This window comes from Prionailurus bengalensis, chromosome X (assembly GCF_016509475.1).
Source record: "Prionailurus bengalensis isolate Pbe53 chromosome X, Fcat_Pben_1.1_paternal_pri, whole genome shotgun sequence".
Taxonomy (NCBI): Eukaryota; Metazoa; Chordata; class Mammalia; order Carnivora; family Felidae; genus Prionailurus; species Prionailurus bengalensis.
The window spans coordinates 122608695-122631668 of NC_057361.1; the positions used below are offsets into that span (position 1 = coordinate 122608695).

The window sequence follows — 22974 nt, forward strand, 5'->3', positions numbered from 1 at the left end:
GCGAGTGGCTCCGTGCTGAACGTGGAGCCTGCTTGAGATTCTCTCTCTCCCTCTCTCTCTGCCCCACCCCCACTCGTGTGCTCTCACTCTTCAAAAAATAAAATAAATGCAATGTGGGATTCCAGATTGGACTCTTAAACAGAAAAAAAAAATGACACGAGGGGAAAAGTGGTGACATTCGAATGATTTCTGTAGCTCGGTTACTAAAATTGTACCAATTTTAATTTCCTGGGTTTGATAATTTTAGGATGGCCTTGTAAGGTGCTAACATTAGGGGGAAGCTGGGTATAGAGTATATGGCAGCTCTCTGTACTATGTTTGCAACTGTTCCCTATGTCTCAAATCATTGGCAAATAGAAGGTAAAACCCAAAAAGACAGACAAATCTGCCTCCCCTTCTGAAGCCATCTTTCTGATGGGGACAACAGAAAATAAAGAATAAATGTAACAGTCGATTGAAAAACAACAACGAAACCCACCTTCCCAGGAAACACTGTGAAAACCTAGGGTCACACACAATCTTAAGCCTTCTCGGGGATAAATGGACTTACATTCCTGCACTTCCGTAGTTTCTGTTCGCTGGCCTGGGTTGCTGTGGGTGGTTCTTTCACGGATCCTTGCTGAGTTTTTGACATTCGTATGAATATACAGAGCCTTAAAAAATTTGAATCAGGTGTGACAAGGACTGAAACTTACCCCTTTCAGTTTCTTTTGATGGAATCCTCTCGAAATCAATTGTCCTTTTCACCCCTTCCCAGGAATATATCTCACTGAGGAGATTTCCACTAATGTACATCTCTTAGAAAAGAAGGCAGGGTCTTGGTTCCCAGGAGGAATTGGGCCTGGGGCTTCTGAGGAGACCTTAGTCCAATCTGTGCACAGATCAACTTCTTTCACGTGAAAGTTTAATTTTGAAAATTCAAAGGTAATACAGGGGAATTACAAAAAAATTTGAAAAACACAGAAAAGGAAAGAAAAAATTCACCCAAATCTCATTCCCTCTCCTTCCCCTAGAGACTACTATCTACTTTTTGATGCATTGTCTGTTCTGTGCAGTTCAGGACTGTGCCGTGTATGTAATTGTGCAACATGCCTTTTACATTCAGAACACAACAGTTTTTGGGAGTATCACAAACCTTTTGTAAGCATAACTGTAATGATTGAACAGTATTTCTTCGTGTGCCTGTGGACCCAATACGTCCCCTGGTTTTGGATGTTTCATTTGCAGACTGACTCCTTGCTAAATGATGCCAGCTATTGGCGAGTTTTGCGGAGAAGTATGTGATGGAGAGGAATGGACACTGGGCTTGAAGCAGGAGACATGGGTTAGAAGTTGGACTCTGTTCCTTATAAGCCTTTCAAACTGTGTTCTGCTCATTTCCGCCCTCTGCTCTTTTCTGTTAGAGGCAAAAATGCCATCACTGATCCACAGTCCCCAGGGTTTCTTCAAGCTCTAACACTCTATGAGAAGAATATTTATTTTAGTTTAAAACTTTTGTGAGGTTTGCAGCAATTTTCAAAATCTTGTCTGTCCCTGTGTCAATGTTGACACTGATATTTACATGTCGATACATCAAAGTTTATATAGGTCATATTTCTATAGTTCAAAATGTCAGGTAATGGCGCCCACATGATTTTGTTTTGCCAGTAGGCACATTCTTTGGCACCTGGGAACTCTACAAAACTTTCGAAGAATTATATGTTATCTCCCACGTGTAGAGAAAGCCCCTGTTTATACACTACAATAGCCACATGGTCTTAACCACATTGACTGTTGATTGAAATTCTGCTCATGGTCCAAGAGGAATACCAGGTCTTGATCAACGGACTCGCCTTGAAAAGTTTGTTCCTTATTTTACGGTTATCTTCAAGTCTCATTGAGGTTGTGAACTTGTCCGTATAAACTGTCCTGATGCCTCTTCAGCCTTAGAAAATGTTAACTGTAAACAGAATTCTTGCAGAAAGGTTTTATCATTATTCTATCAGTGAATTTCGAGGAACTACACTATGTTGAGTGCGACGCATAGGTTCTAAGTGGCTACGTGGAAACCTGTTAATACAGGCTAATGTATCTGAAAAAATAAAACCCACTCACTAAAAATATGTGTTAGGTTGAAAGCAGGTACTGTAGCCAAAACTGTGGTATGTGAGAATGGAAGGAAACTACCAGGTACCACATCCATCCTTCGCTAGCTCTGGCATATGGGAGCACGAGATTTTTTTTCAAAAAAAGATTTTCTTCACACACACCACATTTATTTCTGACGCATTTGAACAAAGTAGGCCAAAGTTTGCCTGCTTTGGAGGTAGACTATGGTTGCCATTTGGCCGAAGTGAAACATCTGCTCAAACGCAGCTCAGCAAATCAGAAATGGGAGGGATGAATTCTACCCGCTAGAAATCAAAAGAGGGATTTGGGAAAACAGAAAGCATGTAGGTCCTGTGTTGGCAGGATTTTCGTAACATTTACTGTGTAAAGTATACCGTGTTGGAGAAAACGCGCATTATTGATGACATTAATGTAAAACGAAGGTATGGTCAGAGTGTTTCTTCAGAGCCTGTGGCTTTGTTTTTGGTTTTATTCTTTAATTGAGAACTACTTTGGTACTTTACACTCAACAGAGCCAGTAGAATTCCTTCCAGGAAGTCCTGCTTTAAATAAGGTAAATTGCATGTGTTTTCTAAGGGTGAAAGAAAAAATTCACCCAAATCTCATTCCCTCTCCTTCCCCTAGAGACTACTATCTACTTTTTGATGCATTGTCTGTTCTGTGCAGTTCAGGACCATGCCGTGTTCTGTGCAGTTCAGGACCATTGCATGTGTTTTCTAAGGGTGAAAGAAAGGGTGTTTCCCTGTTCAAGCAGTGCCACGGGGCAAAGTGTCTACATAACGTGGGACCTTTTGGAGCTGAATGAACACTTGTTGATAGTTATTGACTTAGAGACTGTCAATCCTCAGAACAAACAACAGCCTCAACAATTCTCTTATAGACTGTCGGGTGGAAATGTACACTTTCTCCAAAGGATTATAGTTTCCTTAATTAATAGTTCAAATAACAAGTATTTTATAACGTAATTAAAAAATGGCACAAGATGCAATGGCTTGAGATTTCAGGATGGCATGATGTGCGCATTCAGCTGGGACTTAGGAGATGTGTGGTTATGGTTCTGGCTCAGTTATAACTAGCTATATGATCTTGGTGAGCCATCTGGGCCTCTGTTGGGTTAGAGATAATCAGTAAGGTTCCTGGTCATGTTGATATTCAATGATTCTATGATCTATAAAACTGAATGATGACAGGAAAGCAAAAGGCCATCTTGGGGGCATCATCCTGCCGATAAATTCAAACTTAAGTAAAAAACATCATGCTCTAATAAGTAAGGCCACAAAGTCTAGCGAGTTGACATACGGGAAGGCTAACGGAGGCTCTAGGGTGACACCCTGAAGGGTTGTGGGGGGAGGGACGTGGCCCTCTTCTTGGCTTAGTCTCTCAGAGGAAGTAGCTTTGGACTGGAGGACACCTTTTGATTAGATCCCTGGTAGCAAGGCAAAGTAGACTATTGGGTAGAGATGGGCAGGGCCCCCACTTTGCTTCTTCACAGTAGATCCTGTTATCATTGGCGGTAGCCCCAGAGGTGTGTGATTCATTTAGGTGGCTGTAGGTTTAGGAAAGAAAGAGCCTAAGCACGGCCACTGGGTAAGTGTTGGAAAGCCTTCTCGGCCACGCATCTGCTCCCGTCCAGCCGACCCCAAGTCTCTCCTACATCACCCTGATCTGGTTCAACTGCTGTGAAAAGAGGAAGGGTGAACCACCAAGTGGCTGGACAGCACGGCCTCTTTGGAGCAGCAGTTCTCAGGAGGTCAGATGATCAGCCAAACTTTCCGGACGCTGATGCCTCTGTCCCCCCTTTCCCCATGGAACAACTGCACTGATTGTTCCTCTGACACCCATCCATGAAACTTTCAGTTGAAAGATGAGTAAGTTCTGGGGATCTAATGTTCAGCTGATGTATAGGGATCTAATGGTTGCTATAGATAATGGCACTGTACTATATACTTGAAATTTGCTAAAAGAGTAGATCTTAAGTGCTCACACACACACACACACACACACACACACAACACACACGCACAAATGGTTACCATATGAGGTGATGGATGTGTTAATTGGCTTGACTGTGATAATCATTTCACGATATATACAAATATCAAACCATCACTTTGTATAACTTAAATATATACAATTTTTAAAAAATGTTTAGTTTTGAGAGAGAGAGAGAGAGAGAGAGAGAGAGAGAAAGCATGAGTCAGGTAGGGGAAGAGAGAGATGGGGACAGAGGATCTGAAGTGGGATCTTTTGCTGACAGCAGAAAGCCCGATGTGGGGCTTGAACTCATGAACCATGAGACCATGACCTCAGCCAAAGTCGGACGCTTAACCCACTGAGCCACCCAGGTGCCCAAATATGTACCATTTTTATTTCTCAATTATACCTCAGTAAAGCTGAAAGAAAGAAGAGTATGTCAAAGCATGAAGGACTTATCAGTGCATTCCACTTCTTGAAAATAGAAAGGCAGAGCAGCTGAAAGTGTACTGTAGGCAGTCATTTTATTTTTTCTAATGCCATTGCTAAGGATTTGATTCTTAGCAACTTAATAGAAAAATAAAGGTTTCACATGATGCTAAGAACCAGGAAGCTTTAAACAAACACACTGATTTAAAACTCTTAAATGTTTCAATATGAAAATCAATAACCTGAAAGCTTTACAAAAAATGATTACTAAGTAAAAATAAGTTTGTATGTCCTAATATTATTTTGACAGGATCCAAACTTGCAGCTCCTTAACCAGACTCTGTACCCCACGGCGTGTGCGCCCCTTTGCCAAACAAACAAACAAACAAACAGAAACAAAAACAAAAACAGAAATGTGAAGGAAAGCCCTACAAACACAGCCAGTGCACTTAGCACAGCTGATCTCACCTGAGCAGCCTCTGACACAGCAGCCAGAGGGATGAAGAGAGTAGGCATTTGTAGGAGGCTTTTTACCGTTTACAAAGCACTTTCAGAGACATTAGGTTCCCTCTCTCTGGCCACCGGGAAGATGCTTAACTTCCTTCTGGAATCCAGCCCTTCAACCTTGCAGAGTGGGCTCCGGCTAGAGACTCTTGGCACTCACACTGCTGAATGGGTTTATGAGAGCTGCCCAGGGACAGGGCTCTGAGCTCCAGGAAGCAGATTTCCCAACCACTGGATCAGGATTGGAGATGATTGACCTGGGTAATCGAGGCGACTCTTCGCTTTGCCTCTCTCATCATTATAAGTTACCAATCTGCATTTGGTCGCGGACGGAGGTGGCGGGTCGCAGGGGGCAGGGGTGGGGTGGGGTGGTGGTGTTGTCTAAAGGGACCTCAAAACAAGGAGCCCTAGAATGTCCGAGCGGGAGTGTTTCCAACTCCCTTAATTTGTAGACAAGGGGATGGAACCCTCAAGAAGTCGGGAGAGAGAGCTGCGGACTCCATTGTACAGCAGCAAGGTCTATGCAGAAGAGAATTCCCCAGTGCGGTCTCACAGCCAGGCCACCGTGCACTCCCCCACAGTCAGCCTAAAGACTGTCTCAAACCTAGATTTCTAATCTCCAGGAAAAAGACCCATCTGAGTCTCCTTAAATGATGAAGCAAGAATTGCCCCACCATCTTCTTGTTTCCTGTGGCCGGACTGACTTTCTTTAGTCTGAGGGCATCGTTCAGCCAACTGCCTCTCCCCCAGGTCAGCCACGGTTGAGATCCGGGAAATTGCACCATGAGAATTTTTGTTTTTTAATCCAACAGTTAACTGATGCCAATGCAGCCCCCAAGTTCCAGAGTGGTAGAGGCCATGGCAGTGGCCCCGGGGCTATAAACAATAACGTGGTAAGGAGAGTGTATGTATCCTGGGCTTGGAGCCCAGACGACCATGTCTGAGCTTCAGTTGCTCAGCTCTGCCACCGTATGATCTTGGCAAAGTCACTTGACCTGTTTCCTCAACTGTCAAATGAAGATAATGGTCCCTTCCTCGATTCCTCCCCACTCTCCCCCCCCCCCCCCCCCCCGCCACTACAGTGAGAGGAAAGCCTTTGGTCTCATAGAGTGGAGGCTGTGGGGCAGCACGGATTAGACCTGAGCCTTGGCAGCAATCCAACTTGGGGACGACGCCTGGCTGTGGCACTTAGGAGCTCTGTAACCCTGGGCAAGTACTCAGCCTCTGAGAGCCTCAGCTTCCTCTTGCAAGATATGCATAACAGTAGCCCCTACCTTGTAAGGAGTACATGCAATAAGGTAGGTAAAATACTTAGCATAGCTCCTGGTCCATAATAAAAGCTCAGTCAACATCATCTCTTTATTCTTATGCTAAAGATGTACAAAGAGTCACAGGAATGTACCACAGAAAATCGTGACAGCATCACCTTCACTACCGGACACCGAATTAAGCAGTGATTAAGCAGTAAGATAAAGTTAGCGGGAGTGGATATTTAGGACCCAGTAGGCGCCCAGAGCCAGGGACTATGGAAGATTTCTGAGATGGGGTCACCGTCTGCAATAATCAGACAGTCCGAGAGTAGGGACTTTCCCTTGTGATACATGATTGAGGTCCAAAGTCAAAGTGGTAGAACCAGAAGTTGGGAAAAATATTACACATGTGTATTCATGAGGCTCATCCTAAATTCAGAGGGTTGTCCCGATCTAATTTCACATCGACTCCTGGGATTGCCACCCTCACAGAGAGCAGGTGGATAGACCCTGCAGGGACTCGCTACACGTCAGATCCTGTGCTGGGCTTTGACGACACGGACCTGGGCCCTGCCCTCATGTGGCTTCCAGTTTCTGGGAGCACTTGCACAGGACAAATACAGATATTCTGAAGTTAGAAAGGGTCGAAATGCTCCTTCGACGAGAATCATTCTGGATTGTCTCGTCCACATGTGATAACGGCCTCAGATTCGGAGAATCACACTGGTCCCTTCCAAACTCATGACAGCACCAGGCCGCTCTACCGAGGAAAATCCAGTTGGGGAAGGTGACGCTTCCCAAATGGAGCCCATGGAATTCTCTCAAGCAGGCTTCCTCAGATGAGTTGTTACCTTGGTCAGGATTTCCTCCTAGAGAGAGTAACTGGGCCTGATGCACACCAGGTCGGAAACAAATGCTTAATATTTTAAGTGGAAATCGGAGGCATGACAGGATGACGTACATATCACACGCTGTCTTTGTGTTCATTTCTTGGAACCGACATCAACAGTGAAACTTTCTTAAATTAATCTTAACTGTAGACACTATCTACCAGAACCTGCGTGATGGTGCCTTTACTACACCTGTTAAGAATCAAAGATTTCAAGTTCTTTGAAATGAAGATTAGTACTCAGAGGCTCCAAATTAAATTCCTTTAAAAGTAGCTCAAGTCAGGGGCACCTGGTGGCTCAGTTGGCTAAGCATCCCACCTCGGCTCAGGTTGTGATTTCAAGGTCCTTGAGTTCGAGCCCCACATTGGACTGTGTGCTGACAGCTCAGAGCCTGGAGCCTGTTTTGGATTCTCTCTCTCTCTCTCTCTCTCTCTCTCTCTGCCCCTCCCCTGCTCATGCAGCGTCTCTCTCTAAAAAATAAATAAACATTAAAAACATTTTTTTTTAAGTAACTCAAGTCAAAAAATGTCCCTTTGGAAAGTCTGAGAATTGGCATTCCTACACAATCAAGCATCTTAAAAAATGATTTCTGGTTTTACCTCAAGAGATTGAGTCACGAAGTCTGTTTTGATTCTTTTCTCTCTGAAAAGGTGGCTTTCTCTTGGGCCAGTGGCCCTCCCAGGCGGTTCTTTGGGTCAGGGTTTTTGAATAGGGGGGTTCGGTGAGGTGTGGAGGGGGCCTGGTCACAGAGAATAGGAGAAGCCAGCAGAGAGAGGAGGGTCCGAGTTGGAGAGGCTGCAGCTTCTGGAGTATTGGGTTGAACTAAGAGTGGTGTGGCCAGATCAGAGAAGGGCTTTTCCAGGCAAAGCCCGGACCACAGCCTGGCCCAGAGGAGTCTTCCGTAGCTAAGATGCCCTGGGGAGTGGAAGAGGAGGGAAGCAAGCTGACCCCAGGGAGTAGGTGGCTGAGCCACCAGTCTGACGGCAGCGGTTGGCTCTGCCTGTGGACAGCCTTTTTCACGTTCTGTTGCTACTGCCCTCCCTGCAACCTGCCTTCCCTTTCCTCCCGCCAGCGCGCCCGAGGAAGCGTGGCTTGGAGGCGTATCTGCAGATCCATAAGGAGCTGGCTTGTAAGGCTCTGGGGCCCCATCAGAGCCCGAGAGGGGCAGGAAGACGAGGAAGGGAGAAGGCCAGCTGCTCCCCACCTGGGAGCCGACAATGCCAGTGAGTGCATGCTGGGCCTGGGCAGCCTGGCTGGCCTCAGGGACAGCCTGGCCCCTTCCTGCTGCCAGTCTCAGGCCCTCCCCATTCCAGGAGGGTGGCTGGGAGCGAGCCCCTTCCGCAAAGTCCACCCTCCCCCCCCCCCCCCCCCCCGCCTCCTGGTTTCGATCTTGGGAAGAGAAAGCCCCCCCCCCCCCCCCCCGTCCCTTTTCTGAAGCAGCGGCACACCCCACTTGTCTCTTCTCTCCTTCCCGCGGGCACTTCTGTGCCGAGTGCTGCCTCTTGCTGGCTCCTTCTGCTTCTGCTTGGTCCTCCCGCTGATTGGGAAGAAAGTGCACCAGTGGGGTGATGGGGGGGCTGCAACTCTTAAAGGAGCAGCTTTATTTCGGTAGGAAATGTATTTCCCCAGCACTTTGTGTATATATTTTTGTCTTTCCACAATCAATATAATCTGGTGAGAAAAGTGAATACAAAGTGACCATTATCACCACATTTAAATGTTAATTGTAGACGTTCTGGTTTTCCTCTAAGGATTTTCTAGCAGATCGAGCACTAGCCCAGGCAACAATCATTATTAGCAATCAAATCCAATTTGGGAGTCATTTACTGAGGGCACCAAGGTTGGGGGCCACGGATCTGAGCAGGGCAGTCCCTGCCGCCTCAAGGGCTCACAGGCTAGGGCTGAAGACTGGAATTCCCACGAACAAACAAGCCCCAGAGAGAATCTGAAAATCGCCTGCACCAATTTTGCCCATAGCTCTTCTACCCTGGAGTCTTTGACCAGAGGAGTTCGCAAGAAGCCAAACCGATAAGACGATTTGAAATGTAGTCTTCCCATGGCTGCTCGTTGGGCTGGTGTGCAGTCAGCTGGTATTTGTAAAGAACTCGGTTTTGTGCAAAATAAACATTTGAGCAGGGCCTTCAGTGGATGCTGGTGTAGCCATCTCAGTGCCTGGTTTCTGTGTGTTCCTGGCGTGCTTTCTTTGTCATACAAAGATTGCAAAAGAGGTGACCCTCCGGCCCCTTGGAGTTCAGATTCTGGAGTTCAGATTCTGAAGGCGTCCATTTCTTCAAAGCTGTGGCACTCTACCTCATTTAGCCCTACACGGGCTTCCCAGTGTCTGGGTCCAGTGCAGTTCCCCCTCTAGGAGAAATGTCACATCTTGAGCAGAGTATCCAGTCTCAGTGCCTCCGTTTCTCCTGGGGGGGGGGGGGCGGGCGGGGCGGGAGGAAAGCAAAGCTATCTGGATGATTTTGAGAATGTGAGATAATATTAGGGAAGCACAGTCACACAGAAAGGAAAATGGCCAGAGTGGCAAGAGCCAGATGGCCGCTGGATCAAGTCTCTGTTTTTACGGATGAAGAAAATGAGCCCCAGAGAAGAGACTTTGCTCAGTCACAGAGTCGCTGATAGGATCAGAACTGGCACCTTGCTCCTACTGCTGTTCCTAAGAGAGTCCTAGACTTAAGCTTTCAATAATGCCCTTACACGATTCCCTCTGTATAACCACACGAAGGAGGCAACCGAGATGTCCGGGACCCCAGAGTACTACCTTTCCTGAAACGCCACAGCCGGGTCCCGCCCCTTCCGACACCCCCGGTCCGTTTCGAGGCCAGGAAGCCTTCCCTGAGGGCATTGGCCAAAGGGAGGCACCCTGTCCTGGAGCGCCACTAGAGGCTTGCGCGAGGGAGGAAACTGCACCTGGAGAGGAAGATTCTCTGGCCAGAAGGGAGCCGGGCCACCGGTGGGTGGGCTCGTGGGCACACATCCAGCGCCTTCCCCATTTCCCAGAGGAGGGAAGAGCATTAGTCCTCTGGCCCGGGCACGTGGCGGCTGTGCGGGGAAGGTGGTAGTGCAACCGAGTTTCCCAGCGTCCTGACCCCGCACCCAGAGTTCACGCAGGGGCCGCCATTCACGCCCACCCTAGCAGCCCACGGGATCCAGGGCCCGGAGCTCGCCGACCTACTGGGTGCGCACCGCGCCCGGTAGCCCGGCACGGCACTGCGGCACGCCCGGTGACACGATGAAGGTGACCGCCTTCTCCTTCCCGGCCCCGCGTGCTCTGCGCCGCGGGCCCGAGGGATGCTCGGGCCCGCCAAAGTTTGCTCCGGCGCTCGGAAGCCGGAGCAGAGTCCCCGGGGCTGCGGGGGTCGACCCCCGTCCCCGCGGCGGTTAGTGCGCTCTTTTCTGGTTCCAAACAGTAACTCCCGCGGTGGGAGTGGGCGGGGGTTCGGAGGGGGGGCTCCCTCCTCGGAGCCTGTGCCCCGAGCGCCCCCCTCCCCTTCCCGCACCCCTGCGGGGCCGCCCCTCGGGCTCGGGCCAGGGTCCCCAGCTGGGCGGCCGCTGTCACCAGCTGATTTTGACAGGGTGGGGGGGGGGGGGTCCCGGGCGGCGCGGGCGGGCGCGGCGAGCCCCCTGCCAGATCCCGGGCCGATAACGTGCCGGCTCCATGTCGCGGCTTCGGGCTGCCCAGGCTCCGCCCCCTGTGAGTGTGTAAGTGTGTGATGCTGCCGCGGCCGCCGCCGCCGCCTGTGCAGCCGCCGCCGCCGCCGCCGCCGCCGCTGCCGCCCCGGCTGCCGCGCCGCGCCGCGCCGCCGCCGCTACCCCGGCCGCCCCCGCCGCCGCCGCCGCCGCCGCCCCGCAGCCCGCCAGGCGGGCGGCCCCGCCGGCCCGAGCCCCCAGCGCCTGCCGCCGCAGCGTCGGGGCGCTGGGCGCGCGGGCAGCCGCGGAGCGAGCGGACCCGAGCGGGCGGCCGGGCACTCGCCCGCCCGGTGCCACCGCCGCCGCCGCTCCGGAGCGCAGGACCGGGCACCGCCGGCGCCCGCCGCCGCCGCCGATGCGGCCTGGGCACTTTTAGCCGGGCGGGAGGGCCGGAGAGCCGGGCCGCCGAGAGCAGCGAGCGAGCCGCGCCGAGAGCCGCGCCGACCCGCCGCGAGCAGGGACGGACGCCCGCCCGCCGCCGCCGCTGCCGCCCGGCCGCTATGGATCTATTCGACTTTTTCAGGGACTGGGACTTGGAGCAGCAGTGGTAGGTGTTGATCTCTGCCTTCTCCTTGCGACGCGGGTCCCCCGGCCGGGGCCGGGCTTTTCGCCTTTGTTAAGAGGAGCCGGGGCTGTGGTGGGGGCGCCCCAGACGCCCTCCCACTTGCTCCCAGCCACCTCTGGCCCCGCCGCCGAGACTCCTCTCGCGCGGGTGCCCGGGTGGTGGTGGGGGCGAGGGGAGGTGGCGGCCGCGGGTGGGATGCGGGTCCCGAAGGCGTCGTGTGGCGCTCCAAGTCCTAAGAGTTGCCTGTGGCCCGGATGGGAGCCCGCGCCGCCCGCGGGCCGAGCCGCACGACCCCCGCGGGGATCTTCCCTGCGCACCCACCGGCCCGGCCCGTCTCCCAGCGCACCGGATCCCGCCTGGCCGAAAGGCTTCAACTTTCTGGGTGTCGAGCGCCGGCGGCCGGCCGCGGGAACCGGCAGCGGCAAGGTGCCGTCGGCCGCCCTCCTCCGTGTCCGCGACCGCCTCCCCCGCCGCCGCCGCCGCCGCCACCTCGGTCCCCGCGCGGCGCGCACACCTTCCCCCGCCGCTCGCGCAGCACAAGTTCCCCGCACGCGGGTGCCTGCTGGCCTCGCGGGTCGCCGAGCGGGGGACGCCGGGTCCGGGCCGACTTCGGCGTTGGCTCTCAAGGCAGAGATTTTGAAGTTAGTCCCCCGAAGTCTGCTGCTCCGACGTCTGTGCACATTTAATTACCGGCCGGACCCCTGTCCGCCCCCACTGGGAGGCAGCCGCAGGTCTGTGTGATGGGCACCCAGCTCGGATTCAGAGGGTTAGTCGGCTCTTCCCCAAATACCGTAAACTTGTCGCTGAGAGCGTTTTGAAAGATGGTGCAAAGGTGACTGGGGAGCCGGAAAGTTGTTACTCACCGCGTGCCGTGCGCGCGCGCGTGCATAAATAGTGATATACATATCTATTAACTTTTAAAAAAACTCCACCTTCTGCCACAGGCGTTATTATTGTTAATCCGTCACAACATTTTAACATACCAATTGCCGCCCCCCCCCCCCCCCCAGCCTGTGGCTTGAAAAGGGGTGAGGATGCGGCGGCAGCGATTTACAATTGCATCTTGGTTATTGCCTTTTTAAATGTAGTTAGGATAATCTACAATACAGACCGGTGGTGCGAAATCTTCTGCGATGTTAAACTGCTAGCAGCCGTTGGCTATGAATGCTGTGTATTTTTACAAGGATTTCCCTTGCTGATGTGATATTTTAGGCAATTTCCTTCTTTAGAAAAGGGTCATACTCTTAGCCAATAGCTTCATTATGCCAATCGTGAGCCCTTTAGTTGCAAATCCAAGATAATCAGAACTTAAATACATTTTCTTTTACAGCAATTCCGGGTAAATCCTTGCAGCCACAAATTACACTGTATCAGTATTAATCGGTAAGGCATTTTTGATACTATGCACGGTTTTATCAACCCTGCAGAAAAACATTCTGTTACGGTTTTTAATAACCGTGCTGTTATTTAAAAGTAAAGATCACAATAAAATTACTCCTCAATTAAATATTATGCTCCTGCACACAGCCTTTACTCTGCTTCACTAATTTATTTTGCAGACAACTGATAACCACAGCATTACCATTTGCATACAATTTGCCTAATATATGGTGTGGGTAACATCATTAATTTAACAGACGTTGTTATAATTGATTTCGTGGGTGTAGTTCAAGTGTTAAACATATCCAAGGTATTAGGTTTTAAAAAAATGTGTTTCTTATATTGTTTTAATTTCAGTTTAATCTTAGACACATGCAGTTGCATATTTAAAGGGGATGGGCTCTTTTGATTCTTTTTTCAGAAAGACACGCCCCCCCCCTTTGGGGACTATCATTTCTTTTTTTAAAGAAAAGGCAAAACCTTTTTCCTCCAGTTTTGTAACTATGCCACATGCAGACTTGGACACTCTGTGGATATTATGTGAAATATGGATGAATTAGTGTAACATATCTGCATAAATAAGCTGGCCTTTTCCCTCTGTGCCCATGTGCCAGGAAAATTTCTCCTTCTTACTGTTTGATTGCGAGGGGCAAACTTCCTTATGAATCTGTTTGTAAACATTTGTAATGTGGGTTGTGCATCTGTCTTGAACCCCCCCCCCCCAAAAAAAAAGGAACATAAACGTGACAATAGCAGATGAACTAAAAAAGCTTCATACTGCCTTGAATGGAAATCTGTACTTTTCCAAACTCTGCGGACATGTAGAGCACACCAGTTATATGTTCATTACCTGTTTACTTCCTTTCCTGGGGAGTAAGTAGCTGCTTAGAGTGCTGGCATCCATTCTTCCCCCTCCCCCCAGGAGGTCCAAGGAAAAAGGCTTGGGCCAAGTTAAGGGTCTCATTTACATAGTATCTTTTCTCAACCTTCACTTGTAGAACTGAAAACTCTGAGCTGCCTCTAGTGCAACCCTAGATGTCTGACAACAAATGGATCAGGCCAGCTACAAAACAAACTCATTTACCTAGACTTAATGAAGGAAGACTTTACATACACAGGCATATGTGTTATTTGCAAACACTTGACTACAGTAAACAAAAAGTACATGCCCATTTACAAACACATTTGTCAGAATGAATGCAAATGGGAAGGATGGGGCATGAAAGACGATGTGCTGGGTCTGGGAGTGCTGTGTGCCTAAAGGAACATATCCCTGGATTTCACAAACTGCCCGCGTATCTTAATGGGTGGTGCTCTGGACTCGACGAAAGGGCCAAAGCATAAGTTCTTTAAGATTCTTGGATGAATGGGCAGTGTTCACCTGAGTCTGAATTTCATATGAACCATTCTGTGAAAGAAGAGGAAGGTGCAGGTGTCTGTCTGTGTGCACCAAACACACCATTGCTCTCAAGTAAAAGAAAAAAGAAAGGAAGAAAAAATGAAATTTTACAGCCTGAGCCATTCTATCGACTTGCCTCTGGTAACTCAGTAAATGAATTCTTGAGGTGTCTGGAGATCTTGTGGCGAGATTTGGCCTTGTTTACCAGCGGTGGGGATGTCATTAATCCCCATTTAAGAGGGGATAAAAGCAAAATCGGAGGGGCTACAAAGTGTCCCGCCTTTCAGTCCTGTGAGCACCCCCCGTATTGATTAGGTATGGCTTTGTGACAGGCCAAGGTCCTCTGTGGCGATGTTTACCTTTTCATTATTAAAAAAAGAGGGAAGGAGAGAAGGGCCCACAGATAGAGACAGGGGTGCATCCTTAAACATAAAAAATGGAAAGCAAGCCACCAGGCTACCAAAATCAAAGTGTGAAAAAGTCTAGTGAAGATTGTGGTGAGGCACTTGTGACCCAAGGCCGGCAGCAGTGGTTTGTAGTTTTTAAGTGATGTCTCACAAGTAGCCTAATTAGAGGCCAGCTCGCACACGGGCAGTTACACAGGAAGAGACTTAAACTCACTAAACCGTTATATAAATAGAAAGTTCAAAGGTCTGTGTGGGCTGTCAAGGCTGGGAAGGGGCCATGTGCAGGCCAGGCTTCTCCTCCTCCCGCGAAGGCGGCCCCGGGGGCCTGCCCCAGCGGACCCTGCCTTCCCCAGCCCTCCTCGACCCTGCGGGGGAGGGGGAGACCCTGCTCCACTCTGCAGACAAAAGTGAACTGTTTCACGTCCAGCCGGGCCGGCCCGTGCGCGGCAACAGCCCGCCAGCCACTGCCAGCCGTGCGCGCACAGGTCTTCCGAGGCCCCTCCGGCCGCAGTCCTTCGGGAGCGTGGCACAGACCTGCTCCTACGTGGGAAGATGTGGGAGGGAGAGAGCGCGCGCCAAGGGGTGGCAGCACCCTGGGGGCGGCGGGGCAGGGTCCTGTTCAGACCCCGGCCTACAGGTTGCCAGGGTTTGTGGTTCTCTACCTGCGTCCATTTGTCTCCCCCCTCTCTGTTTGGCTTCCATGAAAAAGGAGCCGGTCTGCGGTCTGTTTTCTTTGCTAGTACAATATGCATTCTCCAGAGTGCGTGAGCGTTCGTTCAGCAAACCGTGGGGGGGGTTGAAGCTCTTAAGGGAGTGTATGGATGGGGAGGCTAGACCGGAGGCCGTGAAATTAGCCAGTGCTGAGGTCTCCTCCGCAGCCCCGCCAAGCCCTCCAAAGGATAAAAGCTATCTCGGTAAATCTGAAAAAGGCACGTCTATTGGACAAGAAAGAAAATTGTCTCATGTTAGAAATCAGTTTAATGATACATGAATTGTTTTGCTAATGATTCAGTCAAGCGTTTAACAACTTTAAAATATACAAATCAAGATTGAAAATGACTACCTCAAAAATGAAATCTGTCATTATAGACATAAACGAGATTCCAAACATTTAAGCATTTTGTAGATGGGTAAAAATTATATTGTATTTAAACATGCTAATTATTGTTGAATAGAAATGGCTTTAATGCGCTGAACCTTTATTTCATGCTCATTATTCTTAGCTAAGACTATTTCTTGCATGCAAAATTGGCACATATTTGATGTAATTTCAGAATCATAAAGGTCCAATAAAATGGCCATCTCTGGAACAATCTAGAAGCTCTTGCCCTATGGGCTTGTAACTCCTACCTCAAAAAGTGAAACTGCCACACAGTTGATTAGCCTGTCCTGTGGACAAAACAATTGGTACAGGGACAGCATTTTTCACTTTTAATTTTGTCTTTTTCAGATTGTTGTGGGATAAAGAAAGAGGTTTTAAAAACTTGTTTACTGATAATGGGAAGAAATGCATTGCTGTTGACACCACAACTTGAAGCAACCTTTTGGAGTGTGTGTGTGTGTGTGTGTGTGTGTGTGTGTGTGTGTGTTTCACCTGTGCGTTCTAGAACGCATCGTCATCATTGTTACTGTGATTGGAGTGTTTACTCTGTGCCCCAGGCATCACCGGATGCTTTAAATAGTCAATCTCACTTTATCCTTCAGACGTCTTTATGGGATAGGACCTGTTACGCTCTCTGTTTTACAGATGAAGTAATGGAATCACTAAGCTACTTGGTGATACAATCCAGGTTCTGCCTTAGATGGAGTTGACCCCACAGCCCGCACCATTGACAGCTGATACCTTGTGTGAGCCTTTTCAAATGTGGGATACTTTCCCATATGTCACCTCATTTAGTCCTTGTAATTTAGAATGTTCAGCTGTTATCCCCATTTTACAGATGAGCAAACAGCCCTAGAGAGGTCGTTTGACTCGCTTACGGCCACACAACCTGGTTAGTAGTAGAGCTAGGTAAGAAATCCACATCTCCCAATTTCCAGGTCAGGTGCCTTGCCATGAAACCTCATTGCCTATTATTTATTGTTACTGTACGGGCCTGAGCATTTAGCCATCACTGAAACAAATGGATTGGATTGTGTATATCATACTTGTGTAAAAAAAAAAAATGGTGGAATTAGCACGTAATTGACTAGGCATGGGACTCTGCTTTTTTCTTTTAGATAAAAAAAGAACAATTTATGTACTGATATAATCTCGTAGCACTTCTTTGATGGATGCCCCTTCAATGAAAACCTGTGAATGGCAAGATATATATAAAAAAGAGGCAAAACTCAAGTCCTTGGGAACTGTCTATTTAAATTTGAATGCCTTAATTTTGAAGATTTGATACTTGATCATAAAGAAGATCATAGGTATATTTGGATCCTCAAAGCTGGGACTAGGAGGTGGATAACATTTCTTCCCAAAGCTTTGTAACTTACCGTATCGGTTGTTTGATGTGATCCTCACCATAACCTTGTGGGTTTGTCAGGACTGAGACTGTTAGCTTCATTTTGTAGATGAGAAAACTGAAGTTCAGAAAGGTTAAGTGACTTGCTTAAGTTTACACAGTCAGTGGAGGCCCTAGGATTTGTGTTTATGGCTCTTTTCACTGCGTTACTGCTGTTGCATTAAGTCGTCGATGTCTAAATATCCACACTGCCTCCTAGGGCGTGGTGTATCACCCTCTTGCATCATGTAGCACAGTGCCTTTCCCATCACAGGTGCGCAATAAACATCTGTTGATTGATGTTACAGCCCATCAGCTCAAAGAGTGTCCTATGCAAATGCTTGAATCTTTCAAAGATAAAAGTTGCTCAGTAAATCCTGGTGATAATACTGGCCCTCTGCCTCTTGGATAGTGGTTTAATTGTCTGTAATCTTCTTGAAGATCTCGGAGCCAGTCTGGCCTCTCTTACAGAAGGTAAGGACAAGGAAGAAGGGTTACGAAAGAAACTTAGGCAAGGAAGAGGCAAAATTGGAACCCATGTTATTTATGGGTACGATGTTTTAGAAAACAGAATTTCTCTGAACTCTCAGATATGCGTAGAACTGAAAACCCCAACTTTTAAAGCATGGGATACAGGAGTTAACGGACTAGGATTGTGTCTCAATCCGTACGGAGAATATTAAAGAAGAATGTGTGACAAAAACCTGAAGGAATTGAACGGTCGGAGGTTGGGATTCCTCCAGCTTTCCTTGAATTTCAGCCTTTCTGACTTGTATTTCATCACGAGAAGGCTGTTTTTCTACTTAACTGTAGCAGATCCACGCCATAAATTATCATGACTGTTAAACAAAGGTCCGGCGCTAGGTTCCTCTAATGTAAAACTTTTATGTTGCACTTTAATGAAATTTTATATGCATGTTCAAAGCAAGGTACACTTTGCGCTGTGGAGAGGGCGATGCTCTGAATTGTTGAATTTATTTTAAAGTAAATCTTTTCGATGACCTTAGCTGCTAACATCCACCCACTTACTGAGCTGCGAGAAATTATCTGAGGGCTTAAATAAAATGGCATGATTTAAGCAGGGCTGACAATAGCACTACAGCTAGAATCTGATTTTGATTATGGAGTGCTCAGTTTATGGAACGCTATTTTTTTATATACCTGTGCATTTTGCTTCATTTGAAAAAGAACGCCAGCCAGTGATTTAAAGTAATCTTTGATTTGGTTCTTCAGTAGGCATGTGCTGGTGTGTGAGGGTATAAAAGCCACACGTTGGGAAATAAGCTAAGGAAAGAGGTTTTGGTTTCAACACAAGCTCAAAATCCCTCATCTGTTTATTTTTTTCAGCATTCCCTTGGCTGGAAAAAAGGAAAAGAAAAAAAGACGTTACTTCCATCCTATAAAGAATGATTCACTTTGTTACATTTCCAAATAATAGTTGTCTGTATTGTCTATTGTCTTCAGCGAAAACCAGATCTCAGTAGCGGATACTGGTTCGCTCTGTGGCCTTGATTAAACTGTATTCCTGGAGTCCGAATTTTGTGTTCTGTAGGCAACATGTCTCCTGGAAATAGCATCGAAATGGTTTCGTTTTTATATAAGTAAAAAGTAAAACCCTATTTACCTCATAGTAATGCTGCACTTGCTTTAACACTCATTGCAAGAAGTTTCTTCGCGTCTGATGTACTCTGGGTCTTCAGGTCTCTAGTCTAGTTCGATCAAACCAACCAGCCAGAAGGAACGTGTTATGAAGTCAGTTTAACCTTCTGACGGTGGCAATATGTACATGACGACCTAACCATCCAGTGAACAACGAAACATGCAATCACAGAGGCTTTACTTCTCCTTCCAGCATGCCAGTCAACTAATTTTTTTAAATAAATTAATTTTCCAAAGGGACTGGCTGTTTTCATGCCAGGTCGGCACAGCCACAGTAACTAAATTAAATTCCAGCATTGATGGATGTTTCTGACGAAGTGCCATGGAATCATGGAGAGGTCTCATCAATTAGCCATTATTTATTTGCTGGCAAAAGGCTTGGCTGTGGTGTGCACAAATTAATCAATTCCTCGAACCTAATGCTTCAAGACTGGAGGGCCCTTCAGAGTCATGTGGTCTAGCCTCTTCATTGTACAGATGAGGAGACCGAGGCCCAGGATGGGACAATGTCTTGCCCAAGGACATACAGTCAGTAAGGGACACAGCTGGGGTCGGGAGCCCTCATGCCCTAGTTCAGTGTTTGTCAGTTCTAACAAGAACTGTTTTCAGGCATGCCTGGGTGACTCGGTCGGTTAAGCACCTGACTTTGGCACAGGTCATGATCTCACGGTTTGTGGATGAAGCCCTGCATCAGGCTCTCTGCTCTCAGCACAGAGCCTGCTTCAGACCCTCTGTTTCCCTCTCTCTCTGCCCTTCCCCTCCCCTCCCAAGAAAAAATAAACATTAAAGAAAAGAACTGCTTTCACTGTGTACCTACTCTGTGCCCAGCACACTGCTAGGCAGTCACTTTTAGGGGGAGATGAAAGGAACGTAAAGATGATCTCTGGCCCCGCTGACGTGACAACAGAATGGAGAACGAGATCGGGGGAAATAGTGTGTCATGGGTGTGAGTAAAATAGGAATTCAGGGAGAGCGAGCGTGTGAGCTAGGATAGGAGAAGCGGTCGTCATCCGGGCCCATGAAACTCGTTGAGTACTATTGGCACGGGCCAGAGTGGACACGGAAAGCCAGAAATGTGGATTGTTTGGACGGCCAGCCAGAAATGGGGATCGTTTGGAGGGCCGGCGGCAGCCCACATTCAATATTAAGCAATGGTTTTGGCTCCGGAGTTGTCTGGTTTGACGGGATGAGCGTGTGCACGTGACCTACCGAAGTTACGTTGTGCCGCACGAATGGCGTATTTTCATGCACACTGACCGCCATTGACTGGGAGACAATTGCAGAACTCTTGACAACTATGCTGACTCTCTGAATTATGGAAATATTGGCGCAAACGCTCTTCAAAGAAATCCCAAATCAAAGTTTGTTTTCCCGAATCGGTTGAAACAAATGTTTGTAAATTGGCACAGTGGCCGACAAAAGAGCCGTTTTCAAAAGAGGCACATGTTGTGGCTCTTGAGATGTGCCCAAATATCTCTCTTTGGTTCTTTCTCCGTTTTTCAAAAAATAATTAACTCATTTGTCTGGAAGGTGCCTACCGGTATTTTGACTTCTGTGTTTCCTTTCCCTAAAGAGCGAGTTGGTGCCTGGGGGTTTATATCTGTGTTTCTGATTAGTTCTTTGGCCACCAGATAATTCTTGGTCTGTCTCATCCTTCAGATCTCAGCTAGGTGTCTGGGAAGCCTCTAGCTGCGGTCCTCTTCATCCTCTGCCCACCAAACTCACATACTGATGTCCTGTCGAGTTAGACTCTCCTCTGAACATACTTCTGACATATGATGTCATACGTCATATGATGTAGCATCATTCATTCATTCATTCATTTATGCCGAATTCCTTTGGGCACTTTGCTAGGTCTCAAAATATTAAGTCTAGGCATCGTAATAACAATCGAAGTGAAGATAATAAGTAGAGCTGACGTTTCCTTTGTGAAGGGCTCCGGTTTGCGTTATCTGATTGCCCGATTTTACAGGGCGGAGAGACTGGGACGTAGTGGTTCAGTGACTTGCCCAAGGTCACGCAGGTAGTATATTGCAGAGCTGAAATGAAGCCTTAGCTTCTCTGCTAACCCGTGATGATACCCTGAGACACATGCTAGAATACTGGCAAGACACTGCATGTTGCGGGGCACAGCCGGGGATGGGGCTGATGGGGCCTTTCTCGCTCAGCTCTGGTACTTACCTGTGGGGTTGGGTTTGAAACCATAGCCAAACAGGAGATGTAACTGACCTGATCTCTTACACAGCAAGACATTGCAAGATTGTGCTCCTCTTGGGTGTAAGCAGCAGATTGGGTGTTTGGGAGGGAACTGGACTGATCTGTAAACTTTAACTTAATTCAGACTCGGGAAGCATGAACTCAATGAGGGTGGATTCTGCTTTCTTTTCTTTTGTCCACTAGTGCATCGGCAGTGCCTAGAACCTTGTCTGGCACGCAGTAGGCGCTTGATTACTTTTTGCTGAACAAATAAATGGATTTCTGTACAATAGCCTGCTTAATGCTGTGTGTGGTCAAATTTGTGAAGAGATAGTTCAGAGGAGCAAGAATGAGGTCAAAGAGAAGAGCTAAAATCACAATGGTCAGACAGGTAGGTCCAGGTAGGTACATTGCCTTACCTTCAATAGATGTATTCTTGAAATAGCATGCCTATTAACATTTTATAAGTTAAATGATCTCGATGTGCATCTTGCCTGCCAGGAATCCTGTGGGGACTTCTTTATTGATGAGAATAATCGCTCCCAAATAGCCCCAAGCTTATCACTTTTGTGATTTTAGACTTTTACATATAGCTTCTCTCCCCCCGCAAGTTATACCTACATTTAATATCTACAATAATGCTATGAGGGTAATTGTGCCCACTTAAAAAAGAAAACATGTCTTAACTTATTGCCATCATTGGATGAGGCTTTCGTCCAGTACCAAGTGTGTGTGTGGGGGGGTGGGGGGAGGCGAAGAACACGCCTTCAACATTTGCCGAGTATTTTTCTCCACGCTTTAATGGCATTGTCTCCTTTGTGCCAGATGCCTTGTTTGTTTGTCTGTTTTGTCTTTCTTTTCTTCTTCTTTTTTTAAAAAAAATAGTTCCTGCTTTGGAGGCTAACCTAGGATTTGGGTTTTCCTAACATATATTTTTAGACTGAACACATTTTCTATTTAAGCCTCTGGAGGATTCAGATTACAATTTCATCCCAAGGATGTGCAGAAAAGATTCCATATGTTCCGTAAGATGGTTCGATAGTCAGGGTAAGAGAACCAACATTTGCAGAGCATCATGTCACATGCTTTGCACATATCACCTCTTGAATAAGCATCCCAGAGATAGGTGTTCTTACCCTTGCCTTCACAGAGTTCGAATCAGCTGTGTCTGAGCTGGACATAATAGAGTTTGATGGGTGATAAGGAGCATCTTTTCTTGTGTCTCTCGGCCGTCTGTGCGTCTTCTTTGGAGACATGTCCGTTCATGTCTTCTGCCCATTTTTCTATTGCATGATTTCTTTTGGGGGCTGAGTTTTTATAAGTTCTTTATATGTTTTGAATAGTCACCCTTTATCGGATATGTCATTTGCCAAGTTCCATTGAATGATGAATGGATAAAGAAGATGTGAGGTATATATGTATGTATGTATGTATGTATGTATGTATACACACCCACACCCACACCCCCCCCACACACACACCCACACAGAATGGAATATTTCTAAGCCATAAACAGAACGAATGAAATCTCACCATTTGCAGCGGCATGGATGGAGCTAGAGAGGATAATGCTAAGTGAAATAAGTCAGTCATAGAAAGACAAATACCGTAAGATTTCATTCGCATGTGGAATTTAAGAAACAAAGGAAGAAAAAAAAGAGAAATTAACAAACAGACTCTTAACTACTGACGGTTCCCAGAGGGGAGGTGGGGGGATGGGTGAAATAAGTGACGGGGATTAAGGAGGGCACTTGTGATGAGTACGGGTGATGCATGGAAGTGTTGAATCACTACATTATACACCTGAAACTAATATTATACTGTAATGTAACTCACTTGAATTAAAATTAAAACTTAAAAAAAATACAGTTTGATGGGCAACTTCAAAGTATATAAAATAATCTTGGAAAAAACCCTCAAAACATGTTTGTATTGTTTTCCCAGCGCAAAATGAAACACGACACAATGCACATTGAGGAAGACAGGTAAAACAGGATGAAGAAATCTAGGACATTTTAGTG

The 22974-nt window shown here is 47.5% G+C and overlaps 1 protein-coding gene across 8 annotated transcripts in view; it reads left to right on the plus strand.

The window, feature by feature from the left end:
• Positions 1–11112: 11112 nt before the first annotated feature.
• AFF2 (AF4/FMR2 family member 2) overlaps positions 11113–22974 on the plus strand; it is a 454373-nt gene continuing 442511 nt past the window's right edge. For all 8 annotated transcript variants that reach the window (XM_043570624.1, XM_043570628.1, XM_043570630.1 and 5 more), the window contains exon 1: positions 11113–11405. In XM_043570624.1, coding sequence (XP_043426559.1) covers positions 11359–11405 — 47 coding nt within the window. In that variant the 5' untranslated portion in view covers positions 11113–11358. The remainder of the gene's footprint in view (positions 11406–22974) is intronic.